General features: G+C 39.4%; 1 protein-coding gene and 1 long non-coding RNA gene across 3 annotated transcripts; both read left to right on the top strand.

Moving 5' to 3' along the window:
- The first annotated feature begins 1,509 nt into the window (after positions 1–1,509).
- LOC133730621 (copper-transporting ATPase PAA2, chloroplastic-like) lies at positions 1,510–3,649 on the top strand. The gene is made up of 6 exons (XM_062158176.1): positions 1,510–1,514; positions 1,639–1,724; positions 1,963–2,042; positions 2,170–2,621; positions 2,943–3,117; positions 3,445–3,649. Exons 1-6 carry the CDS (start codon positions 1,510–1,512, stop codon positions 3,493–3,495), a joined length of 849 nt encoding a protein of 282 aa, XP_062014160.1. The 3' UTR covers positions 3,496–3,649.
- A 4,932-nt stretch (positions 3,650–8,581) lies between these two features.
- On the top strand, positions 8,582–10,646 carry LOC133733643 (uncharacterized). Of its 2 annotated transcripts, XR_009857812.1 has the most exons (5): positions 8,582–8,653; positions 8,726–8,840; positions 8,940–9,015; positions 9,814–9,896; positions 10,585–10,646. It is a non-coding gene; the product is annotated as an uncharacterized LOC133733643 (long non-coding RNA). The 2 variants fall into 2 exon arrangements; XR_009857811.1 differs by lacking the exon at positions 8,582–8,653 and having other exon boundaries at positions 8,660–8,840.
- Positions 10,647–16,930: the final 6,284 nt, after the last annotated feature.

Here is a 16,930-nt window from a genome sequence, read left to right on the forward strand (position 1 = left end):
GCCGCCCTCAACCTTAAGGGACCTGAACTAGGCACCAATAACGGGTTTAGACCAATATTAACAAAAGAGACTTCACCTATTCCATTCAATTTACAACTTACAATTAAAACTCGTGTTCAACAATATAAAAAATAACCTAGTTAATTTACACTAAGTTTCAAACAGTTTATATACAAAAATAATAAACAAAAACAAGTGATTTTTCAATCCCCGGCAACGGCGCCAAAAATTGATAACGCTTAAAGTAAGCGCACAATTTAACCCTGCATGTAGTTGTTAGTATATGGTAAATAGGGATCGTTCTAACCGGGGATTGAGGGTACACCTGTAATTGTAAAAACAAATAAAGAATTAATAAAAGTAAAAAGTATTATATTTACAAAATTATATACAAAAGAAACCAAGTAATCGAAAATGGGGGATTTAGAATTATAAAATTAAAAATTAAATAAAGAAAATCTAAAAACACATATACAAGGGTGGAACACAAGGAACAAAGATCAAAACCACATCCATATGAATGAAATCCAATCACAATTCCTATAGTTGATTTTCTATGTCATGAGAAAGAAGTTGACCATGTGAACCGTTAGAAAGCAAACGATTTCCCATTTTTTACTTTCCTTGAATATTTAATCTAAGTGAAAGCACCTAAATTCACTACTAGAATAATGTCATTAGACATCACCACTATTAAATCGGTCAGGATTGCACCTGATGTTAAAAATCATGTTAACATCAGTTTGTGAAGAAACCGATTTCTATTGTTATTATGGACATCAGTCACCAAAGAAACCGATGAGAAAAGTTTCGTACGAAAAATTTACAAAAACGCGGAGGGACTAAGTTGAAAAATTTGAGAAACGCGGGGACTAAAAATTTCATTCCCCCCACACTTAGTTTTTTTTCCCACACCACTTGCATTGACTTTGAGTCATTCCCTAACCCTAACTCATTTTCACCCGACCTCCTCGTCTTCCTCCTCCGCCTCTGAGCAGCACCTTACCCTTATCCAGGGTTCTAAAACGCTCCGTCGCTCTCTCTTCTGGGTTCCGTCGCTCTCTCTCTCTTTTCTGCACGCTCCGTCGACCGTTGGCCAGTCGCTCTCTCTCTATCCGACAGGCTCTCTCTCGATCAGTCGATTGACTCGATTCTCAGTCTCTGTCCGGCCAGCTCTCTAGCTCTCCAGCTCGCAGGTAAACTCTATTCTCAGTCTTTCTGGGTTTTACTCTCAATCGAATTTCTGGGTTCACACTTTTCAGGGTTTTCTGGGTTTGATTTTGGATTGGATTTCTGGGTTCAAGGCTTCAAGCTCGGTGATTCTTCAACCTCGAAGCTTGGTGATTCTTCATCCTTCACGCTCGATTTCTGAGTTCAAGTGGTGATTCTTCAAGCTCGATTTCTGGGTTTTGGATTCGGTGTTTCTGCAAGCTCGGTGAGTCTTGTTATGATAGTTAAACATTAATTATTCGCAAGAGTTTTAATTTAGGGATGAATTATTTTTATGTAATGATGTAAATACCAGAAATAGTTCTTCATTATAAGGCATACATGTCAAACTATTACAAAAGGAAAAGTATAATAAAATTAGATCTCGTATTGAAATCTCATATAAGGCATACATGTCAAAACATGAAGTATTCGTGTTCTATTGCAGGTAGTTTCTTGCCCTTGTGCACTGGGTCTTGCAACACCCACAGCAATCCTAGTTGGCACTTCTCTTGGTGCACCATCTACCATCTTCATTTATATTCACTTTGATTTTGTATATCTGTGAGAAACTCGTGTTGGGTATTGGATATATAATTGTCATACTTCTGTCAACCTTACTTAATATTGTTAATTTGGTGTTTGAGAGGTTCAATCATATATTCAAGCATGCTTAATATTCTTTCTAGTTATAACACTAAGGTATTTCTGGAGAGTTCTAATATTACTTTTGTTGCACTGAAAAATGAGCAGGAGCAAGGCAAGGACTCCTTGTGAGAGGAGCAGATGTATTGGAACGCTTGGCCAGTATAGATCATATTGCTTTAGACAAGGTAGATTTGCATTTACACAATCATGCTCACTCATACACATTGTACTGGCTCTGAAGAGATGAATCATTTTACTCTTGCTCATATGTGAAGTTATCTCTGCAATCTCACTCGAAGCTTCAACCTTCAGACAGGAACCCTCACTGAAGGAAAACCTGCTATTTCTAGCATTGCTTCTTTCAAGTATAAAGACTCGGAAATTCTTCAAATAATTGCTGCTGTAGAGAGTACAACATCACATCCAATTGCTGATGCTATCTTAAACAAAGCCAAATCATTGGAGTTGAGTATCTCAGTCACAAAAAGGCAATTAACCGAACCAGGTTTTGGAACATTAGCAGAAGTAGATGGCCTTTTGGTTGCAGTGGGTTCTTTGGAATGGGTTCATGAGCGTTTCCAGAGAAGAACAGATCGATCTGACATTTCAAAACTAGAGCATGTCGTGCATCAATCATCAGAAGGCATAACACCCTCAAATTATTCAAAAACAATTGTATATGTTGGACGTGAAGGGGAAGGTATCATCGGTGCTATTGCAATATCCGACAGCCTGCAGGAAGATGCTGAGTTTACTGTAACTAGGTAATATCTCTATCACATTTGAAGCATTGAGGTGCAAAGTGCATGGAAATGATTTATCTGTATTATTATTTGTATTTCTGGTGAACTTTACCATGGCAACCATAGCAATGCGCCTGTCATTTTGTTTCCATTCAATGTTTTGTGTGTTCATGGAACCATAACAAAGATTGTTATGGTGGTTTTGTGATGGCGTTTTTCATGTGTGGCTGTGGTTTCATTACATACAATAGGCAGTTGATGATTTGAAAAGTTGAAATTACCAAGGATTATCTGGCGTTTTTTCTGCATGGTGTGCTGACTTGTTTTTGCTTCGACTGGAAGACTCCAGCAGAAGGGTATCAGAACTGTCCTGTTTTCTGGGGACAAGGAAGAGGCAGTTGCAACTATAGCAAAATCAGTTGGAATAGAAAAGGAATTTATCAAGTCATCATTGACTCCAAAGGGAAAATTTGGAGCTATTTCTAGTCTTAAAGCTGCAGGGCATCATGTTGCAATGGTAACCATCTCCAATTTGTTCTGTGAATTTTGCTTTTTCATATGTTTTTAGCTATGCCAAAGCTGTTGTAACATTGAAATCCAAGTGTAGTGGCTGCCTCACTCCAATGTATCCATTTTATACTCTACATTTCAGCAATGGGATTAAATGGTGGTTTTGGTAAATAGCCAATAGTTTAAACCATATGACCATGCATGCAATCAAATAGCTCTTTTAGAGCTCCTCTTTGCATCAAGGTGGTTGTTCATTAATTCATTCTCATGACATGATCATATAAATCGTAAGTTTTGCTATACCTCTTCTGTGACAATTGTTTTTTTTTCGTAGGTTGGTGATGGCATACCCAACAACAACTTGACGAGGTCCGCATTAAAGTAGCCGACTACTTACAGACTCTGCTGTAGGTTCTGACCAGTTTCTTGATTTTGAGTTAGGCTAGCTTTTAATTAACTTTTTTGTAGCAATTATGAACAAACATGAATACCAATTGCTAGGCTAGCCTTGTAGTAGGTGAATTGGGGTTTTATTTTGCCCATTTTGTAAACCGTTAAGGATGATGATTTCAGATATAATACTCCAATATTCAAATCACTCTTGTCAACTATTGAAATTGCAATTTATAACAGCAGCTACATATTTTGTGGACATCATCCTCTTTATAGAATGTGATGTCTAGATATAAAGTTGAAATCAGTTTTAACCATAAAAACTGATGTCTAGTAATACAGATACATCAGTTCCAAAATGAAAATCGATGTCACTGAAATATACAGACATTGATTTTTTGGCGAAAACGATATGTTACTGAGTACCAAACATCAGTTCCAAAATGGAAATCGATGTTACTAAAATATACAGACATCGATTTTTTGTCGAAAACGATATGTTACTGAGTACCAGACATCAATTCCAAAATGGATATCGATGTTACTAAAATATACAGACATCGATTTTTTGTCGAAAACGATATGTTACTGAGTACCAGACATCAGTTCCAAAATGGGAACCGATGTCTGTAACAGTATCAGTCATCGGTTCTTAAATCAATAACGATGTTAAAACGCAAACTTGTGTTGTGTAATCTATATTTCTTTAAGCATTAAATACAATAAAATGTGGGTTCAACAATAGTAAAATAATGTTATCATTTAAACCTATTTACATCGATTTATAATTCGGAACCGATGTCTACACGAATACTAGACATCGGCTAAAAACCGATGTCTGCATTTTCCGGATCTTTCTCATCACCTACAAAGACATCAGTCGGGTTTTTGTTTCTCATCGGTTTTTGGCCGATGTCTGGGGCCATAATTCTAGTAGTGATTAAACCTATTGAATATGCAATCATAGTCTAGAAAGCTAGCTACTCAAGAACACATTCAATGCATGAAGAACAAAGAAAGGATGTCAACCAAAGTGCACAACCTAGTATGACAAAGCTCATCTATTTGCAATCCTCCTTAATTGATTTCGACTTTTGTCCAAAGCCTTCACTACTTAAATCTAGCTCCAATTACATGCATATATCCTAAGTTGGCCACCAAAGAACACATACATATAAAAGTTTTCTATAAAACAAAATCAATTAAGCAATCTCACATAAGCAACATATAAATCAACATATAAAAATCACAACTTTATTTCAAAACATAAAAATGGGCTTTAAACTTTGCCCTTAACGTCATGTTAACTAGAATTCATAACTCTACGAATCAAACAAAGGAAAATAAAAGAAAGTATGAAATACACCGTGAAAGATGGATGACAAGCTTTGAGACGAAGAACTTGAGGATCCTTGAAAGCAAGCAGTCTTCTAGGGACGACACAAGGGTGGATGGCGGATAGGATCTTGATGTATTGCATGACTTCTTCTCCTCCTTGGTTGAGACGCAGAGCTGCTGAAGACTAGAGAATGGAGAGAATTTTTCTAATGTTTATTTTATGAGGGAGAGAGAGGTGTGTTGTTGTGTTGTGTTGTGGTTTAAAACGTCTAGCAAAGAGGGGTATATATAGGGGAAGGCAAGGCTTCATGAATTTAATTTCCAAGGAATTTTCTGGTTGCACCACACAGCTCCAACCAATAAATTAATGCCACGTCAGCTCTGCCATGTCACTCAACCAATCAGGAAGCTCCAAAATAACTCCATAATCTTTCCAAATATATTATTGCTGATTTTCCCAAGATTTTATCTGATTTTTCTCTTAATTTTCGGCCAAAATACTCTTGAGTGAAATTAGGAATGAATCTGGACTTATTTTGGACATTTTCTCCCTTAAATCTCTCCATGGCATCATTACCCTTGATCCTCTCTTGATTTTTGACATTAACTCCATAATTTCCCATGGCAAAATCAGATTTAATTCCCCAATAATATCTCCAACGTAATCTTCTTATGACTCTCCCTTGATTTTCACATTATCTCCATCATTTCCCATGGCAAAAATCAGATTTAATCTCCCGAAATATCTCCAACGTCATCTTCAAGCCATGTGGTCTCCTAATGCCTTCAGGTTTCCTAGCCTCATCAGGATTCCTGCGTTGACTGGGATTCCTAGTCGAACCAGGAAAACTCCATTTCTTCATCTCATCTCATTTCTTTGTCATTTATTCCAATGTACCTAGAAAATAGAAACTAAATTAATAATGATTAAGTAAAGGAAATACCTAAGCAAAATATAGGGAGTTAAATATTAAAATATCGCATTAAAATGCTCCTATCAATTTTTTTTTTTGTCTTGAAATTAATATTTTAGCCCTCAATGTGGGTCCGATCAGAGTTAACGTCCAATTTGGACGGAATAGGAGAAATTGGACACGGCTGATTGAAATTGGAAAGTTTGGGGGGTAAAAATTCAAAATTGAGAATAGAGGGGGTGACAAATGTCACCCCCAAACCTCAGGGGGTAAACTAAAATTAATCCAAAAAAAAATACAAAAAGAGTATGGGTTTAGGTTCCAGAAGAATTTAGGCTCACCGCACCATAGGCAATTAAGGATCCGGAAGATTTGAATGGTATAAAGGTTGTGTAATTTAGCTTTGCTTCGGAAGAGATTGTTAAATTGCATGACTAGTTGGTTTCTTCGTAGCTTCATCAAAGCACTAAGGGGAAATCTATCAAAGCATGTTATTATTAGAAAATGGGTTACATTATATGCATGAGGGAGGCTAGGTGCAAAACCTATACTCCTATTTATCTCATTGATCAAAGTCTCTATTTTATTTTATTTTATTTGCTTAGTTTATTTTTGTGCAACTTTACCATTGTAAATGTCATTATTGATAGTTTTGGCTTCCAAAGGGCCGAGACTATTAATTTATAAAAAGATAGACTCGCATGTTTTTCTAGGTTTTATTTTCGCAGTAATCTAGCTTAGGGTAGAGTTACTGAATTCCATGAGTACGATACTCTTACTTTTCCCCTTGACTAAAATTTGACCTCCTAATCTTGGGAGTAGGTAACATCACACAAATTTGCACATACTTTCATACTCGTGATGTCACCAACAAGTGTCAATGATCGCCAGAGCTCTCGAAGTACTTCCATTCTCTGAGGCTTTCAGGGCAACCTTCTTTTATAACCACCGGCTTCCTTGGCTTTGTTGGCTCTTTTACCACAAAGAGAGTACGAGGGATAGTAATGGAGGTGCGATCTCCCTGAAAGCTAAAACTTCCCGCTGCTTGGGTTTCACTAACCACATTTTGAAATGGATTGGGCAAGTCCAATCTGTTTTCCTTTTGCAAAGCACCCTGCACCGATACTCGAGGAGTAGCTTTGCATATCCCGTCCTTATGGATGATCAGATTACAAGTTTTACATAATCCCACCAAGTTTTTGAAAAAGAAAGTAATTTCTTCCACAATACCTGGTGCAAGCTTCAGAGTCTATTTCAGGAGGAAAGGCTTATCAATGGCATTAGCTAACCGAACCCTAATGGTCCCTTTCCAGTTAAACAGCTTCTCATCCAAATCCAGATACATACCAGCCACAGAGGCCACTGCCTTCATCGTCTCTGGTTCCTCCAAAGCAGGGGGATATTCTTGATCCGCACCCAGAAGAAGAGTGATGCCATATCAATGGTATGAATCGGAGTCAAACCATTGTACTCTTGGATAATCATTGGAGCACTGTTAAAATACCATGGTCTTCCCCATGGCACCCGATTTCGATCGCGCCTCAGATCGAAAGCAAACACGTAATGTTTCTCAGGCCTCTCTTGAACCTTAAATTTGCCATCCAAATGCCATACAAGTCGGAATTGACGCGTGAGATCTGACAGCCCAAAAGGTTTTGGAGTCAGTGGTCTAGCCAACAGGAAGGATTGTGAAGGGTGACAAATTGTCCCTACAGATGTGAGCCCCCGAAAATTTTGCTTAATTTTTAGAAGGTAATTTTCACCAAAAAGATTTTTCGCAAGGTGATTTAAGTGAAGAAATCGACTTCGGAGACTGTTTTGGTGTCGAGACCACCTATTGAGCCTTATGATTTAAGTTTGGGCCGAGATTCTTTCATTTGGGCCTGGAAGGTTACCGAAGTTTAGTGAGGCGATCGTTTGTTGAAGTTTTGAAGACGATAAATTAAGTTGTAACAAAGTTTTGGATTTTTAGTTTTAACAAAATCGAGTTTGGACTCTAGGCAACGTCGAGAAATTACTAAGGAAAAGGGAAAGGAAAGTTACGAGCCCAAAACCCGAAGGATATCAGCTAGGAGAGTTCCGTAATTCATCGCAAGGGCAAAATTGGTATTTCACGTACACAAGTATAAATAGGAAAATGGGAAACTCTAAAACCAAAACTCTCCCTTTTTCTCCCTTGCAGCCGCGTCCTCCCTTCTCTCTCTCTCCCGACCTCTCGTCCCCTCTTTCTTCTTCTTCCCTCTGCAAGGGCCGGAAGCCACTATCTCCGGCCACCACCTTGCAAAACCGCCACCACCCATCAATGCAGCACGAAGATGCGACCCAAACCCAAGAGAAATTGAAGCCATGCATCGACCCCAACCTCTCTCTTTCGTTCTCCTTCTCTCTGACACGACCGGAGACTCCAGCTCCGGCCACCATCTCACCACACCGTCACCACTAATCGAACCAGCACCAAAATCTGACCAAAGCCCAACTGAGATCACCACCGAGCATCGTCGTTAATCTCCACAGACGACCACCACAGTCCCGCCGGGTTGGCCGGCCAGAGCTTCCATCTCCGACCATCATTTCAACACACCGCTGACACCAACGTGCCCAGACCAAACCGAGCATTGAAACCCCAAAGTTTCGCTGACGATCGACGCCGGAAGACTACCGCACGCACCGTCACCGGAGTATTGCCTCTGCATGTCTTCGTTTTCCGGTCTCCAGTTCAAACCGAGCGAAACCACCATCAAGAATCGAATCAGCGCCTTGTCAAACACCAAAACCCTAGGGCCCCGACCTCCGACTCCGACCAGAGCCCCCGCACGCGCTTCTCGCGCTGCCGCTGGCTTATGAGCCACCGCTGCTCCGTCCCTCATGGATGCTAAATTTCCGCACAGTTTCGAATAGGTAATTATCGTACCCTCTTTTGGTTAAACCCCGAATTTCGATTTGGATGGAGGAATCCCTAATCCACTGCAGTTTAATTTGGAAATTGAGGTTTGAGGAGTTCTTCATTTTGGGGTTTGAAGAGTATAGCACGAAGCTGGGGTTAGAACATCTGCGTTTTGGTTGATCCACAGTTGAAGAAGATGGGGTAAGGCCTTGATTTTTGGACTCTGTCTTGTCACGAAAAATTGTATGATCTTTGATTTTATATGCTTAATAGGGCAGTGATTTGGTACTGTTATTATAGTTTTGAAGGCTATGAAGAAATCGAGTTGGTGTCAAAGGCTATCGAAGAACAGAATTGATTGTGGAAAAGAAGAATGGTAAGGGTTGGATATTTGGATCTATTTGGTCGTGTATTGTTTGTACTGATTGAAGTTAAGGTTTCACCAAGTGCAAATTAAGATTTGGTGCTGCTTAAATGTTTAAGTGGTTCTGTGCATTATTAGTTTTGTTGGAAACTTGGCTTGAATGAGCTCATTGCAATTAGATGATTGGTTTTGTTTGATTAAAGAAGTGGGTCTGTTGTAAATTTTGGAAATTTAGTAATGGTTAACTTGGTGAACTCTTTCAAAGAAGTTTTGATACGAAAAATAGGAGATATGAGTATTAACCATTATCGAGAGGAAATTAGTGGTAGTGAATAGTGGACTTTATGCATGCCATTAAGTTAAAGAAGGATTTTCAATTATGGTTAAGGAAACAATTACAAGTGAAGTATTTTAAAGTTACCATCTCCCAAAATCGTAATCCTTCGGGAATGGTAATTATCATTTGTTCCCTTAAAGTAGAAATGTTAAACAAATGAAGGTGAATGTGTCAAGTATGGTCACCATATCCCAAATGATTTAAATGCTATATCATTTGGATTATTTGGGAATGGTGGTTGCTATTTAATTGCTTAAGGTTTAGAAGCTAAATAAATTGAGGTCAAATTGGTTGACCGAAATTTTAACATGGAAAGAAGTGTGATCACCATCTCCCGAATGAGCTTACTCCGTTAAGTGAATTGTTCGGAAATGGTTACCATTAAGTATCGATTTAGAATAAATTGGTGACTCAAAGAAATTGAGCAAATGAGTTATGAATTAGTTACTTATCGAATATACTTTTTGTTAAAGGACTCGAGCATGTGCACATGAAATTGGAAGAAGTATCGAAAGTCGGAAACGAGGCTAAGATTGGGCGAGCACTCCAATTCCAGGTAGGGTGAGCTGTCCCTTCCTTGTTAGAGGCTTTTCAGTATATGTGGAATGCTATACTAAGATAGTATGTTGCCTGTAAGAACATTTTTGGTTGTTCATTAGTCGATGCCTCGTGATACATGTGTTTTCGGAACTGATAATTGCTAATTGTGAAAACCGAGGCTAGACTTGCATGTTGAGATACTGTACCCTTGTATGTGTGTACTTGTGACCTGAAAGTGAATGGGACCTAGACGCGTTGATTCCTAGGGATCCCATGGTGTCGATAACCGTGAACCTCCGGAGGGAGCCGTGCTCCTATGTTTGTCGAGGAAGAGTGAGTACAGACAGTGAACCAGTCATAGGAGACTCAGGGCCAGGAAATGGACACTTTCGCTACTTGTAGTCACAAGGACTACAGAGTAGTTGGCCGGTTCTCGAATTCAGGACGAACCAGGTCGGTCATCGATTTGATTTATATTGGCCGGCAGGTAAGTATCTCGGAGCTCCAAGTGTGTGAAGCATACTGCATATGTTTTATGAAAGAAAACAAATGTTTGTGGTTGCCACTTTTCTTAAAGCATTTTTCGATAAACGTGCACAATATTATGTAGTAAATATTTTCAAGCATATTATTATTTTCAAACCTAGCATGGTTGGGTCGGCCCCTACTGGGCATGCGAGGACGAAAGCTCACCCCTACTATAGTGTGCAGGTTTCGAGCATGTGGTCGGGAAGCGTACAGGGGAGGCACATGGCCCGGCTTAGCGCATTTCTCTTTAGTTTTATCAAATTAAAGGAAGGTTTTGGTCCCTTATCGGATTTTGAAGTAACTTAGTTATTTATTTTCTTACTAATTTATTTGTTTATTAGTTTTCTATTCACTCATCTACAAAATTTCGAGAGACCCGTAACCCTGGGGCGCGTCTCTCATACTTGTTTTTACTTCGTGATTCGTTATTTTCCAAATTGGGATCCTATTGTAAGCCCAAATCTTTTAGCTCACTTTAAATTCCGCTTGCGAAAATATGTTGTTCGGTTGCTAGAATGTTTTGTGACTTTTGTCCAAGAAAGTGTTTTGTAAACCAACAACCTAAACTCAAAAGGCCTTGCGGTTTCGGGTTGATGAGCTATCGAGATGCCATTCGTGACATGTCGATTCCTCATTGGCTCGGAATCGCGGCGCTGTGGGACCCCCCTCTCGGGTCACCACAACAGAAGTGCGCGAAACATCAAGAACGTCGTCCCCGACGAGCGCCATGGAAGCAACAAAACTAGCAGTAACTTCATCAATGCCAGCCATGGTGAGGATGATGAGACAGAGATCAGATCGGCGCAGAGACACCGATTTAGGGTTAGGGTTTTTTGGTACGCGCCAGAGCGATAGCTATAACTTTTTATAGGATTGTTTTTTTTTTAAATGAACACTTACTTTTGCTTAACCTTTGTGTTTATTTATATATATTTATTATGGTTTTCTTATCATGATAGAAAATTATGGAGAAGCTTGGAAATAAACTAAAATGTCAATTTTAGCACCTTTTCCTACTCCAGCTAGGAGAAACCGAGCTAGGCAAGGAAGGAGTGACAGTCTGACCAAATGAACTCCAAATCAGTTGAAATTTTACAGAGAGATTCTGGACATCCGGAGTATCGTTTCTTATGAAGGGTACAAGAGATAGTTCAAAATGGAAGGCCATCAAAATATCGGTGCAATTTTTTGCACTAGAAGACAAAGAAATTTTACCAAAATAATCTACATTCATGGAGGAACATTTGGTATTAGGAAAGCGAAGACCAATTCCAAAGTCTTTTTAGAGATTTAATTGAAGAGGGAAAATTCGACGAAAGTGCGTCAAAGGACGAAAATGGGTCAACGCCAATCAACGCAGGATTCCGGCCTAGTTGGCCGGCCAAGAGCATGTGTAGAGGACTGGAAGGCAAGGAAGGGCTGTTGGCTAGGCTTAGGGACTTTAGGTGGGAAGATATGGTGAAAGATAATAAGTGGTCACTCTCTTACATCTTACACCTTACACCTTACACTATTGTCTCCCATTTATTGCTTTGTTCACTATTGAGACTAATATTTGCTATATTTTTAGTGCATTTCTCTCTACATTTTACTTAGTTATTTCCTTAACATTATCATTTCTAACTTATTTTGTATTTTTAGGTAGTTTTGAGTCTGGAAATGGAAGGCAAGGAGTAAAGAGCGCAGAAATGAGAAGAAATGGAGAAATGAAGTTTTCACAGTCCTACCAGGAAAAGGAATCCCAGTTGAAGTAGGAATCCTAACTCAACTATGAGTGAGCTCGGAAAAATGATGTTCGGAAATGAGAAATGACAGAGTCCTAGTTGGACTAGGAAACCTGATCACACTAGGAGTCATGATGCTGCTAGGAGACCTGGTGAGACTAGGAGATGCTGTGTCTTGAAGATGAATCAAGATTGTTCAAGAATATTCTGGAATAAATGAAGATTTTCGGCAATTACATGAGATGGGTTTCGAATTAACCCAATTGAAGAAGCCTGGCCCGAAGATTGAAGCATGTGACTTGCACATGAGTCTCTAGAATCATCTATGACGTCTTGGAGGAGTCCTAATCCAATATTGCTTGCTTTTTCCGTGAGAATTAAAAGGAAAATATAAGGAATTTCAACAAAAACCAATTTGGGATAGTTTTGAATTTCTATGGAATTTTGGACAAGAAATAAGGGAATAAATATTGAATTCGAATTCCTGATTCCATTCTACATACAAGGAGGCCGAAATGTTCAAGGATGATTTCGGCAAATAAGGAGGTGACTTGTTCTTTACTTCTCAAGGAATATTTTCATTGGTTGAATGATGTCACAAGTAGATTTCGACCTTGATACCCTAGCCCTTGCCGTGCAATATATATAGGGGGTTTGTGAAGACATTCTACACACCCCAAAATTCATAATCAAAAGCCACAAACACTTCCCATTCTCCTCCAAAGTTTCGGCAATATAATCAAGTTCCAAAGTTCAAGGCCGTGAGCATCCTCCATCTCCATTCAAGAATCCTTGCCGTGATCCTCATCCATTCCACCACCTTTTGAAGCTTCTTGCATCCTTGAAGATCAAAAAGTGTAACCATGAACACCTTATTTTGTTTTCGGTTTTTGATATTTTGTAAAACAATTTTCGGTTTCAATTTGATTTCGGGTTTTATTTTATTGTTCTATGATGTTTTGCGATTTCTATGGTGGATGAAGTGTTGATTTTAGATATGTAGTTTTCGAATACTATGAAGCATGTTTTAGGTTTTAGGTTTTCACTATGAAAATTGCGATTTCTTATATGTTTATGCATGATTGTTAATTTCGAGCTTCAATCTCATCTTTTATGTGTTAATTGATCTTTGAATGCATACTTTGATTGATGAACATGTAATTGCATCCATATTAAGGTGCTTGCATGCTTGATTAGCGTTCTAACTTGTGTTCTTGGTATGAATTGATCAAACTTCCATTGTGCTTTATGAGTTAAAAGTGTTTTTGCTACTGATTAGCTACCACTAGTAATTGCATGCTTAATAGGGTTAACTATGGTGCGTTCATCTAGTTAATTTAATTAAGGGAAGTAAAAAGAACTTTGTATGGGTTCATCTTTGTTCTTGATTGATTCTATGCTATAACATATTTTGATTCGTGATTTGATGTTTGAAACTGTCACGCCCCGAATTTTGAATAAAGAAAATTCAAATCTGAAACGCGAGAACAAACACAAGAAAACACATATAGAAATTTTTTCATTTAAACTAAGTAACAAACAAACTGAACTCACAATGTCAATACCGACTCGTTCTTAAGAGTCACATATTACATTACAGATAGTTTACAAATCAAACTGAATGACAATTCAATAAGTAAACACACCCACCACAACTCACTACCCAGCGGAAGACTTAAAACTAAGAGCACCCTTCCACGTCCACGCCATCGAACGTACACCTCAGCTTTGATAATGATCACCCGATATTCTAACCTGCACAATAACCCCTACACCATAGAATAGTGCACCGGGAATGTAAACAACAAACCCGGTAAGCTTTTCAGCCCGTATGAGTAAACTCAATTAAAGTGACTCACGTCACTCATGCTTATAATTTCTCAGCTCGGAGATAATTAAAGCAACAATATTTAATTCCACAAAACAGAACCAAACATCAAGTTCATATCATATCATATCATCACAATGACAAATCACACTCACATAAAGCATTTGTCAAAATGATGACCTCACAACTGTGATGTCACGCCCCTGATTTTTAACACAAATAAAAATCGATATATAACCCCATAATTATACATGCGTGAACGTTCAGTCATCAATACAAAATACCAGGAAACGTTTTCTCCTTTTAACTACACACATATTGATGCCCTGAACCTACTATGTCAATATTGACCCGCTCCGTAGAGTCATATATTACATAAGCTTACGAATTAAATTGCCATCACAAAATAAAACGTAAATGCTCCTCAGAGTTTTGCTACATAACGGAAGTCATAAAAATGGCAAAGCCAACAAAATCTGCTTCCTACTCGTAATGCTGTCAGCACGCCACCTCAGCTTCAGCCACGATTACCCTGACCTGCAGGATTTACCCCTACACAATTCCATTGAATAGTGCACCGGGTTGCCACACAACAAACCCGGTAAGCTTATGAAGCTCATATGAGTAAACTCAAAACCACAAAGCAAAACACATTCTTAAGTCACCTCAACCTAACAACGATAAGCACATAACTCACAATTGGAACCATCTGTTCCAAAATCTTCCACAACATGCTTAGGTAGGTCACATCGTGACTAAACCACATGCTCAGATTCCCAACCTAGCATCCAATTACACAAGTTCCAGTCAAACAAAACCTCCTCAGGTAGTGTTTGGAAATCCCTTAGCTCACAACGGCGAGCCACACAGATCACACTCATTTCCTTCCCACCGGAAGTCCTTGTCATCAACATGACATCAAAGGTGAAAACAATAAATCATCTTCCTATCCTCACACAGAGTACAATCGTCATCACTTTGACCTTAAAGATCAATCAAAACAAATCATAGTAACCCCTGCGTGCAATTTAGTTCAGGAAGTCACAGCAAAACAAGCAAAACAATTCATAGTAACCCCTGCGTGCAATTTAGTTCAGGAAGTCACAGCAAAACAAGCAAAACAATTCATAGTAACCCCTGCGTGCAATTTAGTTCAGGAAGTCACAGCAAAACAAGCATACTAGACTCAAAATGTTGCACCGATTACGATCACCATCTGTGACCTAATCCCAATCACCATCTATGACCAAGTCTCAATCACCTACCTGGATCTGTCACCATCAGTGACTAAATATCGATCACCATCTGTGATCTGTTACCATCTGTAACTCAATATCGATCACCATTTGTGATCCTTCACCATCTGTGACTCAATATCGATCACCATCTGTGATCCTTCACCATCTGTGACTCAATATCGATCACCATTTGTGATCCTTCAATATCGATCACCATCTGTGATTCTTTCACAATCTGTGACTCAATATCGATCACCATTTGTGATCCTTCACCATCTGTGACTCAATATCGATCACCATCTGTGATCCGTCAATATCGATCACCATCTGTGATCCGTCACCATCTGTGACTCAATATCAATCACCATCTGTGATCCGTCAATATCGATCACCATCTGTGATCCATCACCATCTGTGATCATCCAACTCATCACACAGATTCCACCAATACATATATATATCACGCAAATATATATATACATGGTCATCCACTCAGGAATGCCACTAATACCACTATAGTCACAGTTAATCCCATAACTCCAAGACAATATGGTAATTAGGCTCATAACAGATATCGTGAGATTTACTCACCTTGAATTTCCTGCTGCGTCTTCAATATAGAACAAAGCAGCCACACCACAGGACAACCGTCCATGGATACTTTGTCAAGTACCTAATCACAATCGGTTTCCACTTAGTAACAATTCACAAACGATTTAAGTCTGAAACCCCTGTTTTGAACTAAAATCCACAAAGTGACGCCAATCGAGGCGAAACCACATCCGAGACCTCCCAAGTCTCCGGAATACTTCTATGATCGATATGCCAAAACCACAAGTCGATCGGATGCTCGAATCCTCACAGATCGAAGCATCGAACGGTCCGAAACTGTAAAAATCACAACATTCTCATACGATCTCCAAAAATTACAAACAATATATCGAAATGCTCGTATCGACGAGTAGATCGAAATCAGGAACATAAACTATTCCTGAGGTGGCCGGAAACCACCGGAAACCACCACCACAGTGGTGGCACCGCCGCCAATCCAAAGTCGGAATTTGGCAAAACTTCCAACACCAAAGTCCTTCATCTCAACTCGAATTGAAACTTTCATAACTACAACAAAGTCCAATTATAAACCAATAGATCAAATTTTACCTTAGAACAAACCGGACCGATTGAAACCCTAGAATTTCAAAGCTTCGATTCGTCCTCGACAAGTGAAATCGTCCCAAGCCGCTTTGGGAGAAGCATCAACGTCCTATGGGCTTCAAAAGCCCTCAAGAATCACCAGCAAAGGTGGCTGGAATCGAAAGTTCACACCTGGGTCCGACGCAGCTCCACCGCCAAACTTCTCGGCCTTGCACCGCCCTCCACAGCTCGTTTCATGCTCCAATTCTGCCACAGACCTCAAAAGGGGATTGAGGCGAAGAGAACCCACTTTGAATCGCGTCCTATGGTGGCCGGAGGAGGGAGAACGAAGCCGGCGAAGTGGAGAGGCGACTCGGGCTCGGGGAGAGAGAAAACAAAGCTGGGTTTCCCAAAATGGAAACCTGGCCTTTTTTGCAATTTCCGGAATTTTTGTCCTTTTATACCAAAATGGAAAGTTTTTCCGAAGCCCATAACTTCTTCATACGAACTCCGATTCTCGCGTTCCGCATGTCCACGAACTCGGAACGCGAGAATCGGAGTTCGTATGAAGAAGTTATGGGCTTCGGAAAAACTTTCC

Source organism: Rosa rugosa, chromosome 2 (genome assembly GCF_958449725.1).
Source record: "Rosa rugosa chromosome 2, drRosRugo1.1, whole genome shotgun sequence".
Classification (NCBI taxonomy): Eukaryota; Viridiplantae; Streptophyta; class Magnoliopsida; order Rosales; family Rosaceae; genus Rosa; species Rosa rugosa.